This window comes from Hibiscus syriacus, unplaced genomic scaffold, assembly GCF_006381635.1.
Source record: "Hibiscus syriacus cultivar Baekdansim isolate YM2019G1 unplaced genomic scaffold, ASM638163v2 tig00110828_pilon, whole genome shotgun sequence".
Lineage (NCBI taxonomy): Eukaryota > Viridiplantae > Streptophyta > Magnoliopsida > Malvales > Malvaceae > Hibiscus > Hibiscus syriacus.
The window spans coordinates 1,399,359-1,426,100 of record NW_024062880.1 but is presented as its reverse complement, the minus strand read 5'-3'; the positions used below and the strand labels follow the sequence as shown (position 1 = coordinate 1,426,100).

The 26,742-nt window shown below is 31.5% G+C and overlaps 4 protein-coding genes across 5 annotated transcripts; 1 reads left to right on the top strand and 3 right to left on the bottom strand.

The window, feature by feature from the left end:
* Positions 1–426: 426 nt before the first annotated feature.
* LOC120142417 (trihelix transcription factor GT-3b-like) lies at positions 427–1,755 on the bottom strand. Of its 2 annotated transcripts, XM_039157124.1 has the most exons (3): positions 1,363–1,754; positions 715–1,283; positions 427–678 (listed from the first exon to the last, which is right to left on the bottom strand). In XM_039157124.1, exons 1-2 carry the CDS (start codon positions 1,627–1,629, stop codon positions 732–734), a joined length of 819 nt encoding a protein of 272 aa, XP_039013055.1. In that variant the 5' UTR covers positions 1,630–1,754; the 3' UTR covers positions 427–678; positions 715–731. The 2 variants fall into 2 exon arrangements, with proteins under 2 accessions (XP_039013055.1, XP_039013054.1); XM_039157123.1 differs by having other exon boundaries at positions 427–1,283; positions 1,363–1,755.
* A 9,967-nt stretch (positions 1,756–11,722) lies between these two features.
* Positions 11,723–16,171, top strand: LOC120142416 (calcium-dependent protein kinase 13). Its single transcript, XM_039157122.1, has 7 exons — positions 11,723–12,344; positions 13,620–13,763; positions 13,871–14,023; positions 14,301–14,416; positions 14,504–14,671; positions 15,391–15,621; positions 15,702–16,171. The coding sequence occupies exons 1-7, from the start codon at positions 11,723–11,725 to the stop codon at positions 15,849–15,851; spliced, it is 1,584 nt and encodes a 527-aa protein (XP_039013053.1). The 3' UTR covers positions 15,852–16,171.
* Positions 16,172–19,621: 3,450 nt separating this feature from the next.
* On the bottom strand, positions 19,622–21,440 carry LOC120142358 (GDSL esterase/lipase CPRD49-like). The gene is made up of 5 exons (XM_039157065.1): positions 21,310–21,440; positions 21,155–21,232; positions 20,910–21,050; positions 19,916–20,130; positions 19,622–19,826 (listed from the first exon to the last, which is right to left on the bottom strand). The coding sequence occupies exons 1-5, from the start codon at positions 21,418–21,420 to the stop codon at positions 19,622–19,624; spliced, it is 750 nt and encodes a 249-aa protein (XP_039012996.1). The 5' UTR covers positions 21,421–21,440.
* Positions 21,441–22,739: 1,299 nt separating this feature from the next.
* LOC120142406 (GDSL esterase/lipase CPRD49-like) lies at positions 22,740–24,985 on the bottom strand. The gene is made up of 5 exons (XM_039157110.1): positions 24,832–24,985; positions 24,378–24,455; positions 24,139–24,279; positions 23,721–23,935; positions 22,740–22,991 (listed from the first exon to the last, which is right to left on the bottom strand). Exons 1-5 carry the CDS (start codon positions 24,940–24,942, stop codon positions 22,784–22,786), a joined length of 753 nt encoding a protein of 250 aa, XP_039013041.1. The 5' UTR covers positions 24,943–24,985; the 3' UTR covers positions 22,740–22,783.
* Positions 24,986–26,742: the final 1,757 nt, after the last annotated feature.

Genomic DNA, 26,742 nt, shown 5'->3' with positions numbered 1-26,742 from the left:
TTTTGAATTGGATAGAGAATCACAATTGGTGGTCGTATAGAGAAAAGAAAGGAAAGGAAATGATTGGAGAAGATGATCAATAGTTGGTGTGGGCTCCAAATCATCTCTTTCAGCATTGTTTGTTCAAGTATATATGTCTCTGACATCACACAATAAGGTGATTGATGTACGACTTAGGATTTAATGACTATTGATGGTTGGTGTCATGCAAAGTGGAGGAAGTGACGAGAATATATTCGGACGAGTCTTGAGATATTTTAAGGAAAATTTTGAAAGTCTCGGAATTTCTCATACGAAGAATGATAGTGAAAATATGTAAAAGAGTAATAACGAAGATTTAATTTGTGGAGAATGTATACAAGAGGCCTTAGCAAGAAAATGAACCATTTCCAATAGTGTCCACTAGAATCTATATATGTAGTTTCCATAGAATATTCACTTTGACGATAAGCATTACCTGCAACACTATCGTTTGTGGATCGATTGCTGTAGATTGATTGTTTTAATCTCTTCAACTACCACCAAGATATAACCTTAGAGCCTTTTTGTTCATGGTGCTTTCATGGTTTCCTCTTAATGGCAATGAAGAAGAAGAAAAAAGTACTAACGAAAACTATCTAGCAAAAGAAGCCCCCAATGGGCAAAAAAAAGAGAGAAATTAAACAAAGTGAACCTGGTCATAGCTGAGCTGAGATTCTTCAACTTTTTGTTCACTACATTTGGCCTTCTCTTCAAAGCTTGTTTAAGAGTGCATTGATGAGAGCATCTCTCTTCTCCGCCCTAGCTTCCTCCCTCATCCGCCGTTGCTCTTCCCTTTCCCTCCACCGCCTCTCCATCATTATCCTCTCGTTCTCCAACGCTTCCATCGCCTGCCTCCACTCCATCTGCTTCGACCGACGCTCGTTCTCCCTCGACTCCAAAGCTTCGCTCCATTGCATTTCCATCTGCAACTGTTGCCTCATGAAATCCTCCAACATCTCCTTTATGTTATTATTATTGTTTCCGCCGCTTGTACTACCCGTCTTCGCTTGCTTCTTCTTCTTCCTAATACTATACTTTTTATCCAACTCGTTCTCCACCATATCTTCTTCCTCATCAGAACACAACTGCCCCGTCTCCACCGTCGAGGCCGACGCCGACCTTTTTCTCGACGCGGCGGTTCCTCCGCCTCCTTCACTTTCCGAACACTGAATACTTTGCATCCTCGACATGAATATAGCCCGCAACTCGTCGTAAAACAGGAACTGTTGCCTCGCAGCTTCTGATTCTATCGTCCCACACGCCTAATATAGTTGACATATTACATATCCCGATCGAATATTAGATCATCAAAGGTTTAAAATCGGATATCAGATATGGTACCTTGAATCGAGTAACGAGGTTTTTCCACTTGCACTTGCACTGTTCAGCGCTCCGATTATAGCCGTTTTCCCTCATCCGTGTAGAGATAACTTCCCAGAGCAGCTTGTTCCTCTTCGTCTCCATGAAACTCTGATCCAGCTCTGCTCTGAATGCTAAAAAATCCCTTGTCTCTTGAACACTCCATTGAGGAAACCTATCAGAAGCTTCAACGTTAGCACTCACAGGCTTCTGTTGAAGATGATGACGCCGATGATGGCTTCCTTCCATATTAAGGAAAACCCAGAAAAAGATTTATCTGGATATGGTGTGAACACAACCAGTGTGAACCATGGAGAAAAAAGAAAACCCTGAAGAAATTTCAAACCGAATAAACAATAGAGATTAAGGGGAAAAGAGGGGAAAGGTTGGTGAATTTTGTTAGTCGTTCGCGTTCAAGAATATGAAATCAAAGAAAACTTCTTCGTTTCTTCTTCCTCACCAGGGATGGGCATGGGTCTGGTTTGAGCCCGACACTAAAATTTTACATAGTTACACGATTTGATTCTATCAAAAAAAGTATATAATCTTCATCTGATCTGAATTCGATCTGAATTTTTGAAATAAAATCGGAATATATTTTAACTTGACTCGAAATAATAAAAGATATTATTTTTATTCAATAAAAATAATAATTTGATTAAAAAAATAATATATATAATGATATTATTATAATTATTTTTAAATATATAAGGTAAAAAAAATTTGAGTCGAATATTTTCACCATAAATTCGAATCTCATCCGATCTGAACATTACCTTTAAAAAACTCAACCCGACCCGAATCTAATTTTTAAAAAAAAAACTGACTCTATCTAATCGAGTTTGATTCAAGTCTCATACTCATCCTTACCAACACATCAGTTTCTCTCTCTCTCTCCATATCTATCTCTCTAGTCTCTACGCGTAAACTCTTTATACTTTTAATTTTTTTTATCCTTTTTCAAATAATTGTTATTGATCCTCTTTTCTTCTGTGGACTATTTGCTCCCATTGCGTTCACGTGGCGTCATGCTGACGGCCTTGTATTTTGTTCTTTTAACTTATTTTGAATGTACATTTTTTTATGAACAAATATTCTCATTAGTTAATTAAAATGATTGTTATTCTTATAGGTATCAAATTAAAGTATGTGATTTGTGAAGATATTTAATTATTTATTAATAAATAATTAAATTTTTTAAATAAATATTATCTTGTAATAGGGACGAACGAATTTGATTTGTCAAGGGACCAATTGTATACCTATTATTTTAGATAAATTTTTAAATATAGTTCAATATATTAAGGTAAGAAGAAAAAGTAAAAATTTTACATACTCATTTTATTAAAAAAAGAACTAAAAGTTTTGGACCTCATTTTTTTATTTATAAATCAGACACTGTATTGTAATCACGTCAGACTAATAAAATATTTTTTTTAAAAATTGAATAAATTAGGAAAGTAAATACATATTTAGTATCTAACTATCGTTTTTGTTATCATTCATATTTTTTTTATCAAGTTATCATTAATAATATCTATATATGATTGTATTATTTGATAAATTTTGAAGTATAATACCAATTATTATCATTATATAATTAGTATAATACTAATTATTTTTAATTAATATTATGACATTAGAAATCAAGTTGGGCTAAAATATAACTAGAAACAAAACATATGGTAAAATCTAAATGAATTAAAATTAAAAGTTCAAATTAGGTAATATACCTCAACTAATATTAATATTTATTTATTTATTTTCTAATAAAAGGGATTTGGGGGAAACAGTTCCCACCTGTAACATACCAATGTCTTTGATTCTTTGAATGTCTTGAGTCAACTCAATGTTAATTTAATTAAAAATATATTAGTTTAGAATTTAATATATAACTAATAAATTTATATACATTTTTTGTCATTTAATTTATTTTTAAAACATATATTTTAACGTAAATTATTTTATTTAAAAAATTAATTAAAAGAATTGTATTAATAAATATAAATAATTAAATATTGTCAACTTTTTGGTTTATGCTATTTTGAACCGTGTGAAGGTGACAAAATTGGCTTTCCACGACTGTTAAGTGGAAGCGGTAACGGTTTTTTACTTTTGCATGGATTCTCATGTGTTTCCCTATGTATGGATACTATACTCGAATTTGACGAGTTTTTGACTCCATCTAACACGATAGTGTTAAATTTTAAAATAATTTTGAAATTAGGTTGAGTTTTTCAAAAAATATGTTCGATTCGGATTTTTATTCGAATTTAAGTTGAAAAATATCTGACTCGACTAATTGAAAATAATATAAATTTATCTTATATATTCAAAGATAATTATAGTAATAGTCTTTTAATTTTTAAATTAGATCCATATTTTTATTGAATAAAAATATTATTTTTATCTCAAAAAATCATGTCAGGTTCAAATCTGATGAAATCACCCCTTAAATTAGAATCGATCAAATTTCGGATGGAGAGTATATATTTTCAAATCGGATCTAATTGATCAAAAATCCGATCCGACCTATGTTTATCCCCGCTATTAAAGTGAGAGATTAATATAATTAATTTATAACTTGTTTTAAAATTTGAATCATATTAAATAATTATATTTTAATATTTTAACCAAGGATAGAGTCAGCGAACCAGACTTGAACTATGAAGTAAGAAGTTGTTTAGCTTTAAAACAAATAAGTTGTTTAAAATTGAATAAACAATAAAATTTAAAGGAGTAATTGTTTAATTTCACTAATTTTAAATTGAAAAATCTTGAAGAATAATTATATCATAAAAATTGAAGGTCAAGACATAATTTTATTTTAAAATTGAAAGGCTGCTTATAAATAATTAAACCAATTGAAAAGAACGAAGGCTTAATTATAATAATTTTAAAAAATTAGAGATATAAAAATGATTAAAACATCAAAGTTTAGGGGGACAATTATGCCTCTCATATATAATGTAGCTTCGCCCCTGATTCTAAAGTAAATAATTTAGAATTCTAATTTTAAATAATTATGATAAATTATTTATAAAATTAATTAAGATTTAAAAGAAAATGAATGTTTGATATATTGATGATGTATGATTTAAAATATTGTTACTTAATTAGATGATAACATATTATCAAAATAAATTTAAATAAGTAAATCTTTTTTATAATATATTAATATTTGATTATTCATGATATAATATATAAATTATTTACAAATTATCTCAATTTAATACAAACAATATTATCTATTTATGAGTGTATATATTTATGTGTTAACTACATGAAAAATCACTTATTTTTATGTTTTATCCATTTTTTGTCAATGATTTTAAAAAACATAAGATATGATCACTTTCATTTTTGTTTAATTAAAATGTGGTCACTTTCGTTTTTATTTAATTAAGACGTGGTCATCATGGGTTAACTGCGGTTAACTATTAACAAGATATGTGATGTGATAGTTGGTATAATCACATATTTTTTCCTAATTATTTATATATTCTCTTAATTTGATCATACTTTTAAATAAATTTTAACATAAAATGTATATTTTAAATGAAAATAAAAATAAAATACTTTTGAATAAAATATTCTCCCAATTTTCTTTCCTTTGTTTTCTTTAAACCAGAGGGTTACACATGTCACGCTTTTATTGGTAAAAATAAATATATTACGGTAATCCTCCAACTAAATGGTGACATATGTCATTAAGGGTAAGCAAAATTCAACCCGACTCAAAGAACTCATTTTTTTTTACTCGACTCTTGAAAACTTGACTCGAATTAACTTCGAGTTGTAATTTCATAAATTAGATTCGACTAAAAAAAATCAAGTTCAAACTGAGTTGTAAAATACAACTCAAATAACTCGAAAAAAATACACATTTTATAATGGTTATAAAATGTGAAGAAATACACATGTATTGTATATGGTTATAAAAGATCATTTAAATTGGAATCAAATAATATCATAAAAATTATAAATATTTATAATTAAATTTAAACAGAAACTCGAAAATTTCACTCAACTCGACTCTAAAAAATTTCAAGTCAACTTCGAGTTTTAAAATAGGACTCGTCAACTAGAATTTTTTGACTCGAATCAGCTCAATCGAACACTCACCCCTACGTGGCATGACATGTGGCATCATACGATTAGATGATTAAATTTATTTTAATTTATTAAAAGTAAGACAAAATTGAGAGAATATGTAAATAACATATATCAAATGTGTGATTATATCAAAATATTTAACTATTTTTAGCGATAGTTAACTCGGGGTGAACGTCTTAATTTAAAAAAAATAAAAATCACTATATCTTATATTTTTTGAAATAAATAGACAAAATATAAATATAAGTGATTTTTCATATAATTAGCCCTATTTTTATTTGATAGGATTATTATTTTATTAAAAGTACATTAATTGAAAGACTGTCAAAGATAGATCACGTGCCCCCACCTTGACGTTTGCCGTTGCGATTTGGATGGCTACAATTGTCAGTATCGTCGTGGTACTTTTGTCCGCCCACTTAACTAAAACATGTGTAAAAAAAATTCGTCTCTTAAATAAGGGGTAGTCTCTCTTACCACGACCTAGTTAAGAAACAGTAAAATATATATATAATTAAAAATATTATAAAAATCATAATATTTCAGCTGTGTGTAACTTAATTTTTTTTTTAATTTTTGGTTAAATAAAAAATATTATGCATAATGTAACATTTTCAGTTGTTAATAAAAAATGTTATAAAAAAAGCTTTTAAAATAAAAATATTAAGAAAAAAATAACATTCTAAAAAACATCCAATTGAAAATATTATAATTTTTATAATATTTTTGATCGTACATTTTATCAGTCTTAAATTAGGTTGTCTTTTCTTATACTATTCATATATTACATTTTATAGAATAATTTGTTTGAGAAATATTCTAATTATAGAATATCTCAAATCAATGCTCATACTATGTGTGATTTATTGATATTATTATTGATGTTCTTTAAATATTCACTAGAATTAATCCACATCATCAAAATTAAGAATAATCATAGATTGAATTACAATAGATTCTTGATCAATTCAATTACGATATGAGTAATATACCTTTTTATTTAACACTCAGTTTAATTTAGATTTTGAGAGATTTTATTAGTTCAAATTTAATTTGATTTTTTTTAAAAATAAAAATTTGTCTCTAATCCTATACAAATTATTTACTTTTATATTTTTATTCGGTGAAATAAAGAGATAATTAAAACATATATAAAAATATTATACTCCTATCTCTCAATATAGAGATAAGAATTACAACATTAGGAAAAAATTTAGAATCTTAAGTATAATTCAATTTTTTTTTAAAAAAATAATCTTTATAAATTTAAGTCAAATCAAAATTTTTATTAAATTTGAAAATTTTAAATCATCTTTATTCGATTGACATTATTATTATTATTATTATTATTATAGTATCTTATAATTAGTTGGTTATGATTAAGGATTCGAGATTATAGACAATTTAAAATTCTTATTCTAACTCATCATATCGATATGACTTGTTTAATTAATAACATTATACAATTAAAGTGATAAAATTATATCAAATTAAAGCATATTGACTAAATCCCAAATCGACTATTATAGAAGTACCAAAATCACAAATTAACCTTCTGGTCATGACCAACCTTTAATTAAACCCCTTTTGTCTTTCTTGACCAAAATTGCTGTCGTTTGTCTTTGTTGTCGTAAGTTTCTTCACGATTTAACGTGGCTATCATTAAAAGAACCAGACCAAGATGATGATGAGATCGATGTCGAGTTCCATGTACGCTTCCACAATTAATTATGAAAAATGCATATAACGTGTTCGAGAAAATGCCAACACCGGACAAATATAATATTATTTATGAGGTACGACGAAAGTTTTTTCTAGACCTTCTTCTTTATCAAATTGTCTTTAGCTTTAACGTGACGATAGCTAATAGCTTTGCTCCCAAATGAAATCATCAAATCATTTTGATGGTACTTGATTGAGCTTACGTATAATAAAAGCATATTAAGCATTCACAATTGACTCAAACATCAGACATTGCTTAAGCGATATTAAACTACTCACAACTTAAACCTAACTTACTACTATTGCAACATGGAAACTAAGAAATAAAATAAATAACAAGGAATCATGTAACTAATTGATAAAAAAAAATAAATTGTATATGAAATTATTATTTTATATTGAATAAGTATATTTGGTTGTTTGATGAAGTTATTCATCTTTATTCCATCATATTCTTTTAGGTCACGAGTTCTAGTCTCACTGGAAGCACTTCCCTTCCTCTTCCCCTCCTCTCCAGATAATATGAAGAATATATTTAAAATATATCGAAAGAAAATTATTATTTGATATTTTGATTATAAGAAAGTAAAGTTTAATAAATAACCTTGGTAAAAGGGTTTCTCTTACTTTTGAATATGAAAATATCGTATATTCGAATTTAACAAATATCCATTAACCTTGTGGCCAATTTTTTATTTCAGAAAATTATCAATTAGACTAGATTTCGAATTGTGTAGATAAAGGACTGAATTATTGAAATTAAAAATAAAGAAATTAAATTTCAAAAGTTCAACAAGTAAAGGACCAAGCAGAAATAAACCAAAACTAGTGATAAAGAAGATGGGGCATAGGGAAAACAATAGTAAGCTGGGCAAGCATTTGTGAAACCAAAGATGGCCCATTAATAAAGCAAAGGTTCGTTATAATTCCAAACAAGGATGTGAGGTGTTTTACTTTCCTCAATGAACAAAAATAAAAATCAATTATTAGTTTATTCAGCATGACAAAATATTAAATCTTGTTAATAAGATTATAAATTTAAAATTTGATATTATGAAATCCATCAAACTATTTTAGCAATTAAAGGAAGTGTCGTTATCTTTAGAGATCTCGAGTTCGAATAACTATATCTATAGGGTATATGCGTTATTAATTACTAAAAAAGATTTTGAGCATATTCTACCCTGTAATTACTTTTTACTATTAGAAAAATTGATATTATAAAACTAAAAAAAATAGATTAAAACGATGATCCTTATAATATTTTTTTATAATATTTGATATGATGCATCAAATATTAATAGCTATGAGAAAAATAAAGACAATGAATCAGAATAAAGTTTGGGGGTGATATCAAATGCAAGCAACAAAATGATAGTCGGTTGATGGAGGGCCAAATGAGACCCACTTTGGGACTTGCCTCAAATCTTGTACTTTTTAAATTGTTCAAAGATAATGCTCGAATAAGTGTATAATCTTTTAGGGATTATTCATGTAAGGGTTTAATTTTTTAAAACAATTATTTAAAGGGCCTAAAGTATAAGGGTCGGGTTTAGGGTTTATAGTATAGGTCGAGTTTAGGGTTTAAGGTTCAGGTCGGGTTTAGGATTTTTTAAGTAATTGTTTTTATTGAATAAAAATATTTTTTTATTATTTCGTGTCGGGTCGGGTTTCTAATTCATATATTCGGGTCGGGTCGGGTGAAACTTTATTTTGGTCGGTCGGATCTCGGGTGGAGGTTCCCTTATTCTCGGGTCGGGTGGACCAAAAACACGACCCAACCCGATCCATGGCCATCTCTAATTGCGATGATTTTAACTTATAATGTTTATTAGCATGATTTTTATAATTTATTTAAATGAGTAATCAATCAATAAAATGTAAATTTAATATTTTTAAATTTTTTATAATATATTACTACATGTAAGTTATAAAATAAACTAAAATAAAGCAAAAAAACAACAAGGGCAATTCTGTCATTTTACATTACTGAAATCAAATTCATCTGACATGTCTGCGAACTAAACAGAATATGAAATTTGATTTCAATTCAATTTCCTGCCAACCAAACATGTTTCAAATTCAGATTCCAATTCCTGACAGATTTCAATTCTTTCACAGATTCCAATTCCCTCAGAAACATTCCAGTGAACCAAACACCACTTAGGATATATTTGAAAAATCTCAATAAAAAAAGTACCATTTTTCAACCAAATGAAAATAATTCCTTGTGAAAGCAAGGGGTTGATAATTAAATAAGCCCATTCAATTTTATTTAAAGTCCTACCATTCTGCATGTTTTCTAGTTGTTTGTTGAAATGCCCACAAGTTCCCCATCTCACGCAAACACTAATCAACCCATTAAAAAAACCTATCTATGATATCAGTCCTTCTATTATGTTAAAATTCAATATTTAAGGCTTTATTTTTCTTGACACGATTCAATTCCATTAGCAGGATTAAGGGCCAGTTTGGCAGGGTTTTTGAAAATTGATTTTTATAAGTGTGATAAAAATTAACTTTTAAAAGTGTTATTTGAAAGTACAATCTAAAATTTAACTATTTAAGATTATTGTTACACTGTTATATATAGAATATGTAAACTTAAACTATAATAAAACTATAAAAAAATATTTTAAGATAACTCATTAATAATATTTCGTACATATGGGAATAAGGGTTAGCTATTTTTTTTCATTAATAATATTTCTATAAATGAAATATTTTATTAAGAAAAAATATATTATGAATATTTTTTAACATGTGGATATAAAATTATTGTGAAATAATAATTTAAATACTTGTTCTGACAATTTTTTTTTTCAAAAACTATATCAGTGTTTGCAGATTAAAGTGAATTTTAATATATAAACCATGAGTTTTATTTATTTTTAAGTAATTAAAATAAATTTGTAAGTAATAAACATTTTTAAGGATTAATATTAAATTATTAAAATGATATATAAATACATAAATGAGTGATGCATTAGTAAGTGTAAAATTATAATTTTTTTTCAAACGCAAAGTTGAAAATGAAAAAGCTACAAATCCTAATTTTTGCGATTGGTTTAAAATCACCGGTTCTACTGTATTTTTTTTACCAGTTTAGCATTGATTGTGCAGTTAAAACGAGTTTTTTTAAGCTAAAAGTGCGTTTAGAAAATCACACCAAATAATGCCTTAATTGATAGCATTATTAGTTAGTGTCATTAAAATAATAATGTAAGTTTTTATTCTTTATCAAGACCACACAATAAATTCATATTAAAAATTGATAAATTATAATTTTAATAGTTTATAATATTTTTTGGGATAATTTTGATTTTGGTTGCTCAAAGAAGCAAAAAAAAAAAAAAAAAAAAAAACTGCTACAACCAACAGGGGAAGAAAAAATTCCTACATACTACAACCATTACAAAAAAGCCCAACCAGCACAGCAGAAATACGTTGTGCAGCAACAAACCATCCATCCCTTACAAATAAATACCCCAGACAACATACAGCTGACAGTTTATATGGTTAAGCATATCAATGTATTTCTTACTAATTTGAATGCTAATGACCTCCCTAATCAAAGATAAAACATCCTCAGCCGAACACGAGTAGTTATATGATAATACATGTTTAGAATCTTTCGTAATCATTGATAGCATAAACACTGTACAGACGTAATTGTTCGAACATATGACCTATAGAGAGAATAATATCCTCTTTTATCTCTAAGATCACTTGATGAATTAAATCTAACAGTAGATTTTAATACTTACAACAAATTATGTTATCTTTTTGGACCTACTAATAATATTATAATATATATATGTCAAATTAATAGGCAATATCTTTGGTCTTGTCCCTTCAAAATAGGAAGTTATATAAATTATTGTAATGATGAATTTTTTTAGACTCTAGAAATAGTAAAATTTACATTTTAGTCTTTTCAAAAATTGGAATATTATAAGTTGTAATGACAAATTGAACCCTCTAAAATGTTTAGCTTAGACTTGCAAATTAAAATAAAAGGATTAAATATTATGTTTTAACAAAATGGAGGGACTAATATAAAAATTGATCCACCACCCCACCCCTTCTACTCTCTTCACGCTTCGCCGTGCCGTTTCCTTTTCTTCCTTTTTACGATGAGCCGACAAATTCAGAAAACCGAAGAACATCCACACTTTAGAGAAAAAAATAAAAATTGTACTAATTTGAATATTTTTAAAATTACAAAAAAAAAAATCAAAAGACGAAACTCTCACTAAAGTGTCTGATCCGCTGCCGTACTGTTCTGTAATTCCAAAATCTCTTTCCTTTCTTCTCATTTTCTCACTTTACTTCGATTCTCTGCGTAGGAGCAGAAGCTAGGGAGTTTAGGGGTTGTTGGTCTAGCGGTTTGAACTATAATGTGAAACCCAAGCTAAGCATTTTTAGTTACGGTTTTTTGGGGATTTCTGGTGGTTCCACGAGATCCGGACAAGAGGATAAGGCTGCGTTTCTTTGGGAAGAAATGGGGAATTGTTGTAGATCTCCTGCGGCGGTCGCTAGAGAAGACGTCAAATCGAGTTTTTCCGGTCACGATCACGGCCGCAAGGATGCCGTTTCCAAGCAGAAGCTGCCGATCACCGTTCTCAGCGGAGTTCCTAAGGAGAACATCGAGGAGAAGTACCTCGTGGATCGCGAGCTCGGCCGGGGTGAGTTCGGTGTTACTTACCTCTGCATCGATCGAGGCACGCGCGAGCTGCTCGCGTGCAAGTCAATCTCGAAGAGGAAGCTCAGGACGGCGGTTGATATCGAAGATGTGAGGCGAGAAGTTGCGATTATGAAGCATTTGCCCAAGGATTCGAGCATCGTGAGCTTGAAAGAAGCGTGCGAGGATGACAATGCGGTTCATTTGGTGATGGAGCTCTGCGAAGGCGGTGAGCTTTTTGATAGGATCGTTGCTAGGGGACATTACACGGAGAGAGCCGCCGCAGCTGTGACAAGGACGATAGTGGAAGTGGTTCAACTTTGCCATAAACATGGAGTGATTCATAGAGATTTGAAGCCTGAAAATTTTTTGTTCGCTAATAAGAAAGAGAGTTCCCCGTTAAAAGCTATCGATTTTGGGTTATCGATATTTTTCAAGCCAGGTAAGTTGTTTCAAAGTTGAATGTGTATAAAAAAATGAGTGCCTTTTCAAGAACACAGCATATTAGTCGGATTTATTAGTGATAAGGATAGATTACTACTTGGTCTTGGAGTTATTTAATCATGTAGCAAAATGTTGTATTTTGCCAACCTGGGTTTTGATTTCGTCACAAAGCATTTTAATCCAAATAAAAAGTACACAAAGAATGATATAAGTTTTCTCGGATTGGACATGCCTATGTGTTGTTGCTATATTCTGCCTACCTTTATTTGTTTATGGTCTTTGTAGTGGTGAAACAGGCACTATGTAATTTTATTTGCTCATGCTTTAAAGGTAGCTTTTATGTGCCATTCCTTAAATAAATGTTGTCAGCCACTTATTTTGCCTGTAATAAACAAACAGAAGAATGAGGTAATGCATGGTTTGTCCTTTGTTAAAGCAGTTTCCTCTTTTGCTTTTGATTCTGCGTCGGAATCACTTTTGATTCTTTCCTCTCATTATGGAAGTTGGAAGCCTACTTTTTTTCCACTTACAATTGTCCTAGTTTTGTTTTTATTGGTTATTTACACATCGTCAATTCATTACCTGTGCCAATTGAAATCTCTTTCGTCTCTCTTTACATCTTTTCTTATTATTAAGAAATATATATACTTTCCTCTCCTTGGTTTAATTCTATAATACGTAGTACGTTTTACTTACCTCAATCTGAAGCATGAGACTAGACATTGATGGTCACTATAAGTTTTAGGTTTGGAAATGGCTGCACAATGAACTGGTTTGACTTTTAGTTCTAATCCTTTTCTTCATACTGATCCATCCACCAATGACCATTGAGTTGTCAGGATAATGATTGTGGTCGGTCATGTTTGTTCGATTAATGCAAAATTTCACATTTCTTAAGGTGGGCTGTCATGGGCAAGAACTGGTTAAGGTTTATTGCTAAATTATATCGAATTGTGTAGATTTCTCTTTCACCATATGAGTGGTCTGATTATTGGATGCTTTATTATGCTATGCACCCCTGTATGCTTTGGTTTCGTGAAGATTTTCATGTTCTATTGCCAAAGATGTGGCTGAATGTGATTTTATTATTTCTATTGCCAAAGATTTTCATAGTTTGGCAGGATTTGGTGTGGGGACACTGGTGGTGGTATGAAAGAGTAAATATTATGCTAAGTAGTATGAAGTTTCTGTACTTGTTTGGCCACTTCTCCTTTTTTTGTTGCTGGTTTTTGCTTTTACTCTTTAACACAGTGTCCTAAAATGTAAATTTCAGGTGAACGATTCTCTGAGATAGTTGGAAGTCCGTATTATATGGCTCCTGAGGTGCTGAAACGAAATTACGGGCCCGAAATTGATATATGGAGTGCCGGAGTCATTCTCTATATTTTGTTGTGCGGAGTTCCTCCTTTTTGGGCTGGTAAATGTATTTCTTTTGAAGTTTGCTCGTCTCCATGCAGATGCGTGCATATTAATTAGAGAGTGATTTGAATTGTTATTCCTATATGAAAAGTGTTTTCCATGCAGAGTCTGAACAAGGTGTTGCACAGGCAATTATTCGTGGGTTAATAGATTTCAAACGTGACCCATGGCCAAATATTTCAGATTGTGCAAAGAGTCTAGTCCGACAAATGTTGGAACCAGACCCAAAGCTCCGGCTCACCGCAAAGCAAGTTCTTGGTACTAACATTTCCTTTTTGGATACTCCTCTTGTGCATGTTTCTGGGAAGGGAGGTGGATGGAGGTGCATAGGCATTTAGGCATATCCTTTCATGATTCTATTGATCTTCTAATGAGCCTTTTCTGCATCTTCAAACATAATATTTGAATCCTTATTAATATGAAATTTCTATGATTACTTTAAAATACCAAGATCTATGTTCCTCTTTTGTTCTACATCAAATGTCTTTATGATTACCATTTGTTTGTCTAATCTCTGTGTTTCCTCTTCTCATAGAGCATCCTTGGCTCCAAAATGCTAAAAAAGCACCCAATGTGCCTCTTGGCGACGTGGTTAAGTCAAGGCTTAAACAATTTTCAATGATGAACAGATTCAAAAGAAAAGCCCTGCGGGTTGGTTCCCTAATACTTAGAATTATGCTAGACAATTAATTGTTTTCTTTCACAGCTAGGGGAATCTTAAAGGGTAACGTAAATCAGGTTATTGCGGAGTTCTTGTCTGTTGAAGAAGTTGAAGATCTCAAAGTTATGTTCAATAAAATGGACACCGACAATGATGGCATTGTTTCAACTGAAGAGCTGAAAGCTGGATTTAGAAATTTTGGTCCACAGCTTGCCGAGTCGGAAGTGCAGATGCTTATTGAAGCCGTGAGTATGCTTTGGTTTACATGCTGCCATAAATTAACAAGTAACTTATTTGAGTTAGATTGGAGGCTGCCAATTTGGTATCTCCTGCTTACTTTGTTTATTAGAATTTACATTATTGTCTGCATAGCTTTCTTTTCTTTTTCTCCCTCTGAAGTATGCTTTTGAATAAGTAGGATGCCCAATTATGTAACAATTTAGAGTGGATAGCCTTTGGGAACCAATGTTCTCCTGCAATTTTATGGATTCACAGACAAAAACCATAACAATTAGGAGGCTGAGGTTTCCTAGAAATCAGATGACTACATTTCCAAGAAGATAAGCAAGAAGCTAGTTTCGATTTTGAAAGAATAAACTGACCTTTTGGACCATAGAGTATTCAGCTGTTACTCTGCGAGCATACAAGTTTTTTCACGAAGGATTTCTATGGTATTTGATGAGAGATTTTACTCTAGTTTCTTTAGTCGTAATTTTCTGGTGTTAATAATAGTGAGTAGACTCCGCTGGTAATGTTACTTCCCTTTTATCTCTTTTCCTAAATGTTGGTCAACTTTGAATTTGATAACCACCTTTAGCAGCTTTCATACTTGTGAAAATGTTTTCTCAATGTTGCTGTTAAACTCTGGCTGCATTCTGACATCTCTTTTAACACATATAGTGGCATCATTGTTTAGGTCATGTTAGTTTCAGTTTTCAATCTAAAGCGTGCATATTGACAACAGGTTGATGCTAATGGGAAAGGAACATTGGACTATGGAGAATTTCTTGCTGTTTCTCTCCATCTGCAAAGAATGGCCAATGATGAGCATCTTCGAAAAGCCTTTTCTTACTTTGATAAAGATGGCAATGGTTTCATTGAGCCAGATGAGCTTCGGGATGCATTAATGGAGGATGGAGCTGATGATTGTACAAATGTTGCTAATGACATCTTCCAAGAAGTGGACACAGACAAGGTGACCCAATATTTCCACACTAATAAATTCATATAAGCATGTACCAGTTCAACTGAATATTATTATTTTTCTAAATGCAGGATGGGTGCATCAGCTACGATGAATTTGCAGCCATGATGAAAACAGGTACAGATTGGAGAAAGGCATCTCGACATTACTCGAGAGGGAGATTCAACAGTCTAAGCATAAAGCTGATGAAGGACGGCTCTTTGAACTTGGGGAACGAGTAGAATCATACTAGCTGTCGGTTTAATTCAACCATGCAAGAAAAGTAAGTAGTATATCAAGTTCTTTCCTTGTATATCTCAGACTTCGCTTTCTCTTGTCACTTGTGATTGTGTGGGGAAGGGAGGGAGAGAGGACTCTGCATAAAATGGGGTTTGATGTTAATGGATCAATATCTTGTTTGTCTCTCTCGCTCCGTTAATATTAATCGTCTTTTGGCCGTAGTTTAGGAAGGCACTACCAAGTTTTTGATGTATTGCTTCTGGTTGACATTTAACAACATGAACATGGGATTGGAATTGAATTGAGTAGTGCTTAGTATATTTATGCCTTCCCAAGTTGAAGAAAGTTGGTATGTACTATCTGACTCTTCTCTTGCATTGCATTTTGGAATCCAAATAGGGTACTTACTACTTAATAACATAAGGACAAACTATGGTTTTTGGTCCACGTACTATACATCTTGGGAACTGTCTCTATTACTTTCTTTTTTGCATAATTTGGTCCTCCTATCATTATCATGTATTAATATTATCCCCTGGTCTGCATCAGCAGGCTAATTGAATTTCTGAATGATTTAGGGATTTGGACTAAAGCGTAACATCAATGATAATAGGAGGACCAAATTTGTACGGGGACTAAATCTTCTAGTTAAGTAGAATAGAGGGACAAATCATAATTTTACCTATAATAATATAAATACAATGTTAAACATGGAATAAAATCACATGATAATTGTTTTATTTTACAAAATTGCAAGTCAAGCTCGTTCAAATGTTTAGATGCCATCTAGGAATGGTAAAACCACCGGATGAATTCCGAACCTATCTGCTTATATGCATTGTCAATGATGCCCTTGGTTTATCAAACAATTTCAACCCAACCTTAAAATCACTACTCTTAGCAGAACTAGGAATTAGGATTGTATCACGATCACGAAGCTATTCCTTTCAAGCCCTCGGTTCTCAAGCGTTCTTAGGCTAAGCCATCAGAGTAACTTACACGTCGCATTGTGTAGAGGTTGGGTCGATTGTAACTCGAGCATTTACCTTTTGGTACTTATCGGAGAGAGATCATTTAGCGGCCGGAGCAGTCGTGACAAGCAGTTTGAAATTATATCTAAACTTTTAAATGTTCTTTTATCTTTAGAAATTATATCTAAAATTTTAAATATTCTTTTAACATTAAATCATAGGTATCCAGCAACTATTAGTTAGCCTAACGGGACGAGACGTTAGATCTAAAATCATGATAAATACTAGAAACACAAAAACAAATGAACAAAATGGCATGAGGCAAAGAGAGTTTTTTCTTATATAAACCTCAGCTTGATCACAAAACAAGGGGGGGGGGGGAACTCTATACAGAAAATCAGACAACTTGAATCTCCAGTAACTTCATTTGTTCTTAATTATGAAGTCCATTCCTCTATTTTATAAAAAGCAAACTTTAATATGATTATGAACTTTTAAATAAAAAACTATTTGGTTCATAATTCAAATCAGAGATTTACTTACGTTCTAATATAATTAGAAAAAAATTACAAGAACTTTTGAAGTGATGGTTGAAAAAGTTTTGTTCTTCTATGATGATCAGATCGGAACAATATAATATGTACGTATAAATGAGTTCAGATTTTGGTCTTTAAGAAAAATTTTGTTATATATATATATATATATATATAAAATATAAGTTATCATTTTATTCTTTTATCGCCCTATCACGGCGTCGTCAGAAACATAACCAAGATAGCAGTTCAATTGTTCAAAAATTAATAATAGAAAATGAACTGATTTGAATATTCAATTGAAAATTTTGAAGTTTTGGGATCTAACTTTAACATAGTAAAAGATATTTAGTGCAATTAACCAATATAATTTTTGGCCTTTTTTTCACGAGATCTGATCGATGCAATGAACTTATTTTATTTATTTACAAATAATATATAATTTTCTTCCCATATATTATATGGGTTTAGTCCCTCTTTTATGCTTAATGGCAAAGTAATGGAACATTTCATCAGCATATTCAATGGCATACATGCAAATTGAAGCATGCAACCACAGAGAAAAATAGGCAAAGAGCAGAGCCTTAATTCATAGAGCAATACGAATTGAAACTGCAGGTTAAAGCTTTGTGTAGGAGCCTAATCAAGTAAAAAAAATACATTAGTGTAGTAGCAGAATTCAGAGACAAGCTGTTTTATTCCTGGGACTCTTAAAAGATCAAATTTTATAAAGGGGAACAGCCGGTGAACATTTAAGCCATAAAGTTGCATCCCTCTGTATGAGAGGCTACCACTTAAAACCATGATAATTTGGAAGATGATCACTTGATGAAAGGTGATGGTGGTGTTGAACAACCAAAGGATTCCTGCAAAGGTTCAATGCTTCAAAACATGGCTCAAATATTAATGGCAACTAACGCATATAATAAACAAATTATCGATACCAAAGTGGGAATGAAGGCAAAGAGCTAACAACAAAACCAACACTCTTAGGGGATGCTGAAGAGGACACATTTGACTCCTAATCATTTACAGGTTTTTTTCAGGTGAAGAAAGGATACCCTTGTCCAAGGTCAGGGTACACCAACAACCTCATGTGGAGCTAAAAAGTTATACTAACCAATCATCTACTAAATGAGATTGCTCACTAAACTCGACCCTTGATGTCATCCACCACATGAAGTTGTTTAGGTGCCGAAAGGCGCCAGTCCAAGATCAGGGCTACCACCAGCCATATAGATGGTCGATAGTGATACTTACAGGTCATCCACTAAATGAGAATCGAACCTTAATTTCATCCACTAAATGAAATTGTTAAGAAAACCAAAGGTGACTATTTTATTCACTGAACTTTAAAATTTATTAATTTAATAAATAAATTTGATTTTTTATTGCTCTAAGATGATATGGATTATTTTATTGTTATTTTCATATGATGCTATATTTTATTAATATTTTAATACCATATGATTATGATAAAAAAAATAAATTTAAGGATTATAAATTACATCCTTAAAATTTAGACCAAAACCTTAATTCTCTAAAGCTCAAATTATAACCTCGTTCCTATCCTCACCCTCGACAGGCTCACCTTCCCATCAGTGGATGGTGGCTCTAGGGTATTCCTTGCCAAAAATATAAGGGTAAATTACGCATTTAATATCTAAATTATAAGTTTTAATCCATTTTAATACCTAAACTTTTTTTTTTCAAACCATACCTAATGTTTAGCTTTTATTTCATTTTAGTATATACTATTTAAAACTCAACGTGTTTAGTACCTAAACTATCAATTTTGGTCTGTTTTAGTACCTAAACTTTCAATTTTTTTTCAAAACTTAACATTAAACTTTGAATAGGAGTACTAAAAATGAAATAAAAATTAAACTGTAGGTATGATTTTGAAAAAAATAAAAGTTTAGATATTGAAATGGATCAAAACTGATAGTTTAAGTACTAAGCGTATAATTTACCAAAAATAGAATTCCGAATCTATTTTTAATTCTAAAGTTGGATATGATTACGTGAGCTATTTTCTACCCGTTTATCAACATGGAAATTAGCAGAGCTTGAAGTAACTTCACAATCAGAAATTGTACATCGTATTTATGGAATATGATAATGAGCAGCTTGGGAGTCTATTTACATGGGAATGTTCAATTGCTTGGGAGTCGATTTAAGAATTAAAGTCTAATTGATAATACTATTAAAAAAATAAAGAGATTAAATTTCAGAAGATCGAAGAATACTGACGATCGTGAGGGTATCCTAATTTGGGTGGTGGTTGGATTTCAAGTTCGAGACGTTTATGGTCTTCCCATCTCGACTTACGAGATCAAAGACCGAATCTTCTCCGAATTCAATTGGCAATGAGGTGCTGCATAAACATGGTTCCCAATCTGCCTCTTCCATGGCTTTCAGTATCTCTTTAGCCACCAACTTGCTCCCCTCGGAAGAGAAATGGATGCCATCCCTATTATCACATATCAACTTTTCGTTAAGAAAATATGAAAAGTAAAAACAAAATTGATTATTTTGTGGTTTTTGTGAAAGCAATCTTACGTAAAGCAAGTAGTCATCCAGTCATGTCTTTGCTGGATTGCAGTCCAGAGATCAACACATTTTATACCCACTTCTTTGCATAGCTTTACACAAGCTTCGGAATAAACCCGGCTGCCTTCATTGGTTCGGCCCGTGATCCCGAGGGTTTTGTGTAATTGTTCCTCGTTCACCGGTGGAGTACTAAGAAAAATGACACAAGTCTTCTCCGATAGGCCCTGAAGATCAAATCATAAGTGATATAGTGCCCATGGTTTTATACCAGATGAACTATCAATCAAAGGTATTCATAGTTTACTTGGGTATCAAGGAAGCATAAATCTTTAGGTATTCCTAATTTACTTGGGTAATAAGCAAACATAAATAGAGTGATTAAAACTTAGTTCAATTCTAATTTGAATCCAAAAATCTGATTCAATCTCTTTGAATCTAATCTCATTTCAATTCTATTATGTCTTTGTCAAAGGTATAAAATGTTATACCTCCGTCAAAGGTCCTCTGCATCTCAACGCTTCCGGAGAACTCTTCCACAACCAATGTTCCGGAAGATGTCTTTGGAGAAAAAGTCTCTAGAACCTTACACCTCAGAAAGCAACAATCTTACGACATTACATCTGCCAGCTACATGCCCACATGATCTTTCAGAGTCAATTCTATTGTTATATATCTACTTAGCCTGCTACCCTACTAGTAGTAATAATATCCTTACGTTTGACACTTGCACTAAGAGCCACTATAAAACTTCTTGAACAAAACCGAGAGAAGAGATGAAACCAAATCACTCACATTCATCTCTTAATGGAAAACAATAATTCGACACTTGCCAACAACCATCTAACCATCGACTACGGTTGTCCGCCCAAATAAGAAAGTATGAAATCTTCTATTTGTTCTCATCAACAAACTCAATTTGACCTTAAGAGGCAAAAATCAAATTCATCAACTTGAATCCAAAACTAACGATACGAAGCATGAACTATTGAAGAAAAAATATTACCTGGAGATGCATAGCAATCTTCTTCATGTTGTCAACATATTCAGGAAGAGGTACATGGGGGCCAAGGCCAGATGGGTGGGGTTCAATTGAGTCATTGCCACCAAAGTAAACTATCACCAATGAAGGTTGTACAACACTATCCTTCATTCATATATGTTAATTGAGCAATTTTATTTTAGAACTTTTGAGAATAAAGGGTCAAAAAATACATATGAATTCATCCAAAAAAAAAAAGAATACTATACCTGTGGAAAGACCTTGGTTAGAACCTCTAAAGCACGCCTCGAGTTCCACCCTGCGTATCCTCTGAGTATTATGTCTGCCTATGTTCCATTACACGTAACACTCAGAGAATTTCAACTTATCAATAATTTTATATATACTCGTCGATGTTATATACCTTGCGAGCGTATGTATGAGCAAGAATGGCACCCCAACCTTCGTTGCCGAAACTAAACTGAACGATGGAAGATCCGAAGAGAACAAAGAGAGGTCTGCACGGACCAACCATGTCTATAGGCTCTTTCTCTTTTTGTCGTTGTTGTTTCAGACAAGAGTTAAAGTCAGTTGTATGTTCTTTTATTGGTTTGGTTTCTCGTTGGGTTTAGAGTTTTATATTGAGATTGGAATTCAGTTCAATGGATGGGAAGGATGGTTCAGAGGCAGCCGTCAGTTGTTTAATAAGTAATAACCATTTAATTCATGAAGAAGTAGCAATGGTGGAAAATCATTCATAGTTTATGGTTCATTTGCTTCATAATTACAGGCTTAAATGCTCTGTTTGAGACCAAATTTAGATTGACAAAAATAAGCCTTTTCCTTCTTGGTATAATGATAAATCTAGTCCTCAATCATATATATATTATCAATTTAATCTTAATTTTTAACCTAAAATTGACCTTATATTTCTTAGTCAAATTTAACGGAAAAGATAAATTATCTACGTGTCAATATTAAAATAGCTAGATTTGTCTAAATAATCATATAAACTTTGCGACTGCAATTTATTGTGAGAATAGATTAAGGGGTAATTTGATATTGTTTACGAAATTTAATTTTTAAAAGTGTTTTAGAAATGAATTTTTAAAAGTATTTTTTAAAAGTGTAATTTAAAATTTAAGTGTTTGAGATTCTTATCAAAAAATAAAATTTAAAGATAAAATATCTATGTAAATTAAAAAATATAACATTTAAATTATATTTACACTTATATATAAATTATATCAATTTAAACTATAATAATTCTTTTATAAAAATATTATTATATATGAATTATATCAATTTAAACTATAATAAAAATATAATTATAATAAAAATGTATTTTATATAACACATTATTAATATTTTAATATATAAATCATGAATTTTATTTATTTATAAATAATTAAAATTAATTATTAAAAGTAATAAATTATTTTTAGGGATGTTTGTATCAAATTATTAAAATAAAATGTAAATACATAATTGAGTGGAGTTCATGTATTAGTAAGGGTAAAAATTTAAATTTGTTTCTACACAAAGTTAGAATGCAAAAGCTAAAAATTATAGATTTTGCTTTTGTTTGAAACCACAGTGTCCATCACATTTTTTTAAATTTTTACTCGTTTGACACTAATTTTACGATCAAAACACGCTTTTTAACTCAAACTACTTTTGGACGGATCTAATTGATCAGTAAGATTTAAATTAATCTAACACGAGTTGCAAGTTGAAATTGATCTAAATTAATCATCTAATATATAAGATATTAATATTTATGCCAAGAAAAACTTCCCAATAAATAGTCTGTCATATTTATCTAAATTTTAATAGTCCAAAGAGTACCAATGACCGTGGGCAAAATTAAACCTAAAATGAAGGGGAACCCAACATGATCATAATTTGGCAGGCTGTGGGAATTCAAGGTCCGAAACATTCACGGTCTTCCCATCCTGATTAATGAGATCATAAATTGAATCTTCTCCGAATTCAATTGGCAATGAGGTGCTGCATAAACTTGGTTCCCAATCTGCCTCTTCTATTGCTTTCAAGATCTCTTTAGCCACCAACTTGTTCCCCTCGGAAGAGAAATGGATGCCATCCCTATAATCGCAGGAACCCACATTTATCAACTTCTTTGGAATCATTAAAACACAAGTAAAAGTATCGTATAGGTCCCTATACTATAACATAGATATAACAATGTGCACGTCATTTATGTACACATGATATATGTCATATCATTATTTGTGTACACGTGACATATGTCATGTCATCACATATGTGGTATATGACATGTCATTACTTTGGACATATAAGACTTGTCACGTCAACTATAAACATTGATGATTAGTCAACTATTGGTTTTTAAACTAACTCAACTATAAACATTGATCATTAGTCAACTATCGGTTTTTAAACTAACCATGGGACATTTTGCTTCATAATGAAACGTTGGAGTTAAAAATACTTGAAAAAAACAATACGAGTCAAAATGATTATTTTATCAGATGTTAGAGTGAATTTTGACATTATGCCCCATTATGCACTATAATTATCTATTTTTTAATTGTATAGGATCAAAATGCTCTACAATTATCTATTTTTTAATAGTTTGGGCGATTACAAGATAATATCTTTTCAGAATCTTTCTTTGTTATTGACAATGTGCACACACTCGTAAACGCATCTACTTGAACCCAGAACCTTTAGGGATTAACCACCGAATCCACTAGAGTTATCTATATATATGATTTTTACCTTTGAACACAACGTGAAAATCTTCTAATCTAAGCAATACAAGGATTTTGATTAGCGTGGAAGCGAACTTACGTAAAGCAAGTAGTCATCCAGCCATCTCTTTGCTGGATTGCAGTCCAAAGATCAACACATTTTACACCCAGTTCTCGGCATAGCTTTAAACAAGCTTCAGAATAAACTCGGCTGCCTTCGTTGGTTCGACCGGAAATGCCTAGGATTTCATGTATTTGTTCCTCGTTCACCGGTGGGGTAGTAAGAAACATCACACGAGTCTTCTCCGATAGGCCCTGAACATCAAATCATAAGTGACACAGCGCTCATGGTTGTATACCAGATGAACTATCAATCGAAGGTATCATAGTTTAGTTAGGTAACCAGGAAACATAAAAGAATGATCCATATTCAAACTACACTTCTCAATTTTGATCGAATCCAAAAACCCCAACCTAAACTCAAACCCGAAACAACCCGAAATGTAACAAGAAGTTACCTGGAGATGCATAGCAATCTTCTTCATGTTGTTAACGTATTCAAGAAGAGGTACATGGGGACCAAGGCCAGATGGGTGGGGTTCAATTGAGTCATTGCCACCAAAGTAAACTATCACCAATGAAGGTTGTACAACACCATCCTTCATTCATATATGTTAATTAAGCAATTTCATTTCAAACTTTTGAGAATAAAGGGTCAAAAAGTACATATGAATTCATAAAAAAAAGCATACTATACCTGTGGAAAGACTTTGGTTAGAACCTCTAAAGCACGCCTCGAGTTCCACCCTGCGTATCCTCTCAGTATTATGTCTGCCTATGTTCAATTAGTACACATAACCATAGTTACCACACATTCATATTCGATTATAAGTTAGTATATGTTTAAATTATTTTTTAATACGTTGAAACCCATACTACGAAGTCGCAAGTGCCGAATCCAGGTAAGAAAATAACATTCTTTTTTACGATCGAGATCAATCAATAGTTCTCCATTATGCATATTCAAATACAAATAATGGGTTCTCTGTTTCATCAAAGGAGAAACCCCAGAATAAATCACCAAATCTAGAGCTTTTTTAAGATGAAATGAAATCTGGGTATCAATGAAATCACTCCCTCCTTTGTACCTAAACATTAAACCCAGAAAAATGAATAGATGGAAAGAAGAAAAAGGATAATACATCAGATACCTTGCGTACGTATGTATGAGCAAGAATGGAACCCCAACCTTCGTTGCTGAAACTAAACTGAACGATGGAAGATCCGAAGAGAACGAAGAGAGGTCTGCCTGTACCTGACATGTTTGAAGGCGAAGACACCCTTGTCTCTGTGTTGCTGTTCTGTTTTTTTCAGACAAAAGTTAAAGTCGGTTGCTGCATGTCACTTTTGGGTTTTATTCTGGGGACTTGGGATTAAAGAATATTTATTTGGACGGCTGAGACAGCTGTCAGTTCTTTACCATTTAAGGATAAAAATGTAATATCCGCGATATTGAACAGAAAATGGTCTGAAAAAAATGAAGAACAATGTTAGAAAATGGTTTGAAAGTGTCAAAGAAAGTACGAAAAAAATGTTCATTTGAGATATTGAACAGAAATTTTGAAGTGCCCGCGATGATATGTAAGAAAATTAAGGCAAAATATTAAAAGAATATTTAAAACATTTAATTACATAGTTATTTTGATTTTGATTTTATTTTTAGATTATTTTCTACCTTAACGTTTCAATTTAAGGTAAAAATTATCCCTAACGTTTGACTAAATATTTACTTAAAATTTTTTTATTATTTTTACCCTAACGTTTCATTTTAAAGAAATAAAATCTTATTTTGGAGCATTGATAGTTTGTCGATTAGGATGTTCAAACGGTTAATTCGGCCATTAACGGAATCAAATTTTCATTAACTGAATTAATAATTTCGTTTAATTCGGTTGATTAACTAATTTTGAACTAAATTAACCGTTAATCAAATATTGAAAAAATATTAACTGTTCTCCGACAAAACTAATTTGATAGTCAATTGAATTAACCGAACTAATTCGATTCGATCGATTAATTCAATTAAACCAGAAAATGAACATCCCCATTGTTGACTAAGGATTTTTAATCACAGAATGACACTTTGTCTGAAAATAAATCATTGAATATCAAAATACTTAAAAAGAAGTAAAGACTATATTAACTATTTAATCAAATATTACAATATTTTTTAGGGTAAAATATACAAATGATCCTTCAACTATAGGATATTACTTTATTGAGTCTCTTGACTATTAAATGTTACAAAATGATCCCTTGACTATAGAGAGTTACTTTGTTGAGTCCCTCAACTATTAAAAGTTATAAAATGGTCACACGACTATTCATTATGTTCCAAACTCGTCTTTTTCTGTTAAAAAATTAATGGTCATCTGAGCTATTAACATGTTGATTGAGAAATGGTAGCCATTTGAGACTATGAGATCAGATTTTATCATATCTCAGCCAGTAGATTAACGTACATATCAGAATACCGTCAAAATTTTAACGGAAAATGACGAGTTTGAAACCTAATGAATAGTTAAGTGACCATTTTATAACTTTCAATAGTCAAGGGACTCAACAAAGTAACTCCTTATAGTCATGGGACCATTTTTGTAACATTTAATAGTCAAAAGACTCCATAAAGCATTATCCTATAGCCGGGGTCCATTTGTGTACTTTACCCTATTTTTTATCATTATAGAAAAACGAACTAGAAAATGACAAGCGGGCGTTGAGCGCCAGAATTTTGGTTGCTGGTCCCAAGTGGCTGAATTCCACATAATTGCTTAGCAATATGATGAAGTGAAGTCACATATTTTTACAAACAAGTGGCGGGTATCCTCGATTTGATCAATAATGGAAGGGCTCCTCCACATATCAACTTTCAACCACTGTTATTTACGTTAGCAAAGCTGTTCTTTGTGAAGTCTTCTATATTGTTAGACTAAGACCAGCCTATATGAGAATGCGAATTGCAAAGCAAATTTAATGGCTAACACTGTTTCTAACCTGCATAAAATCGTGGCTGACATTTGACTGAGCAAAATGTAGGGCAAAAATACTACGATAATGTTTTG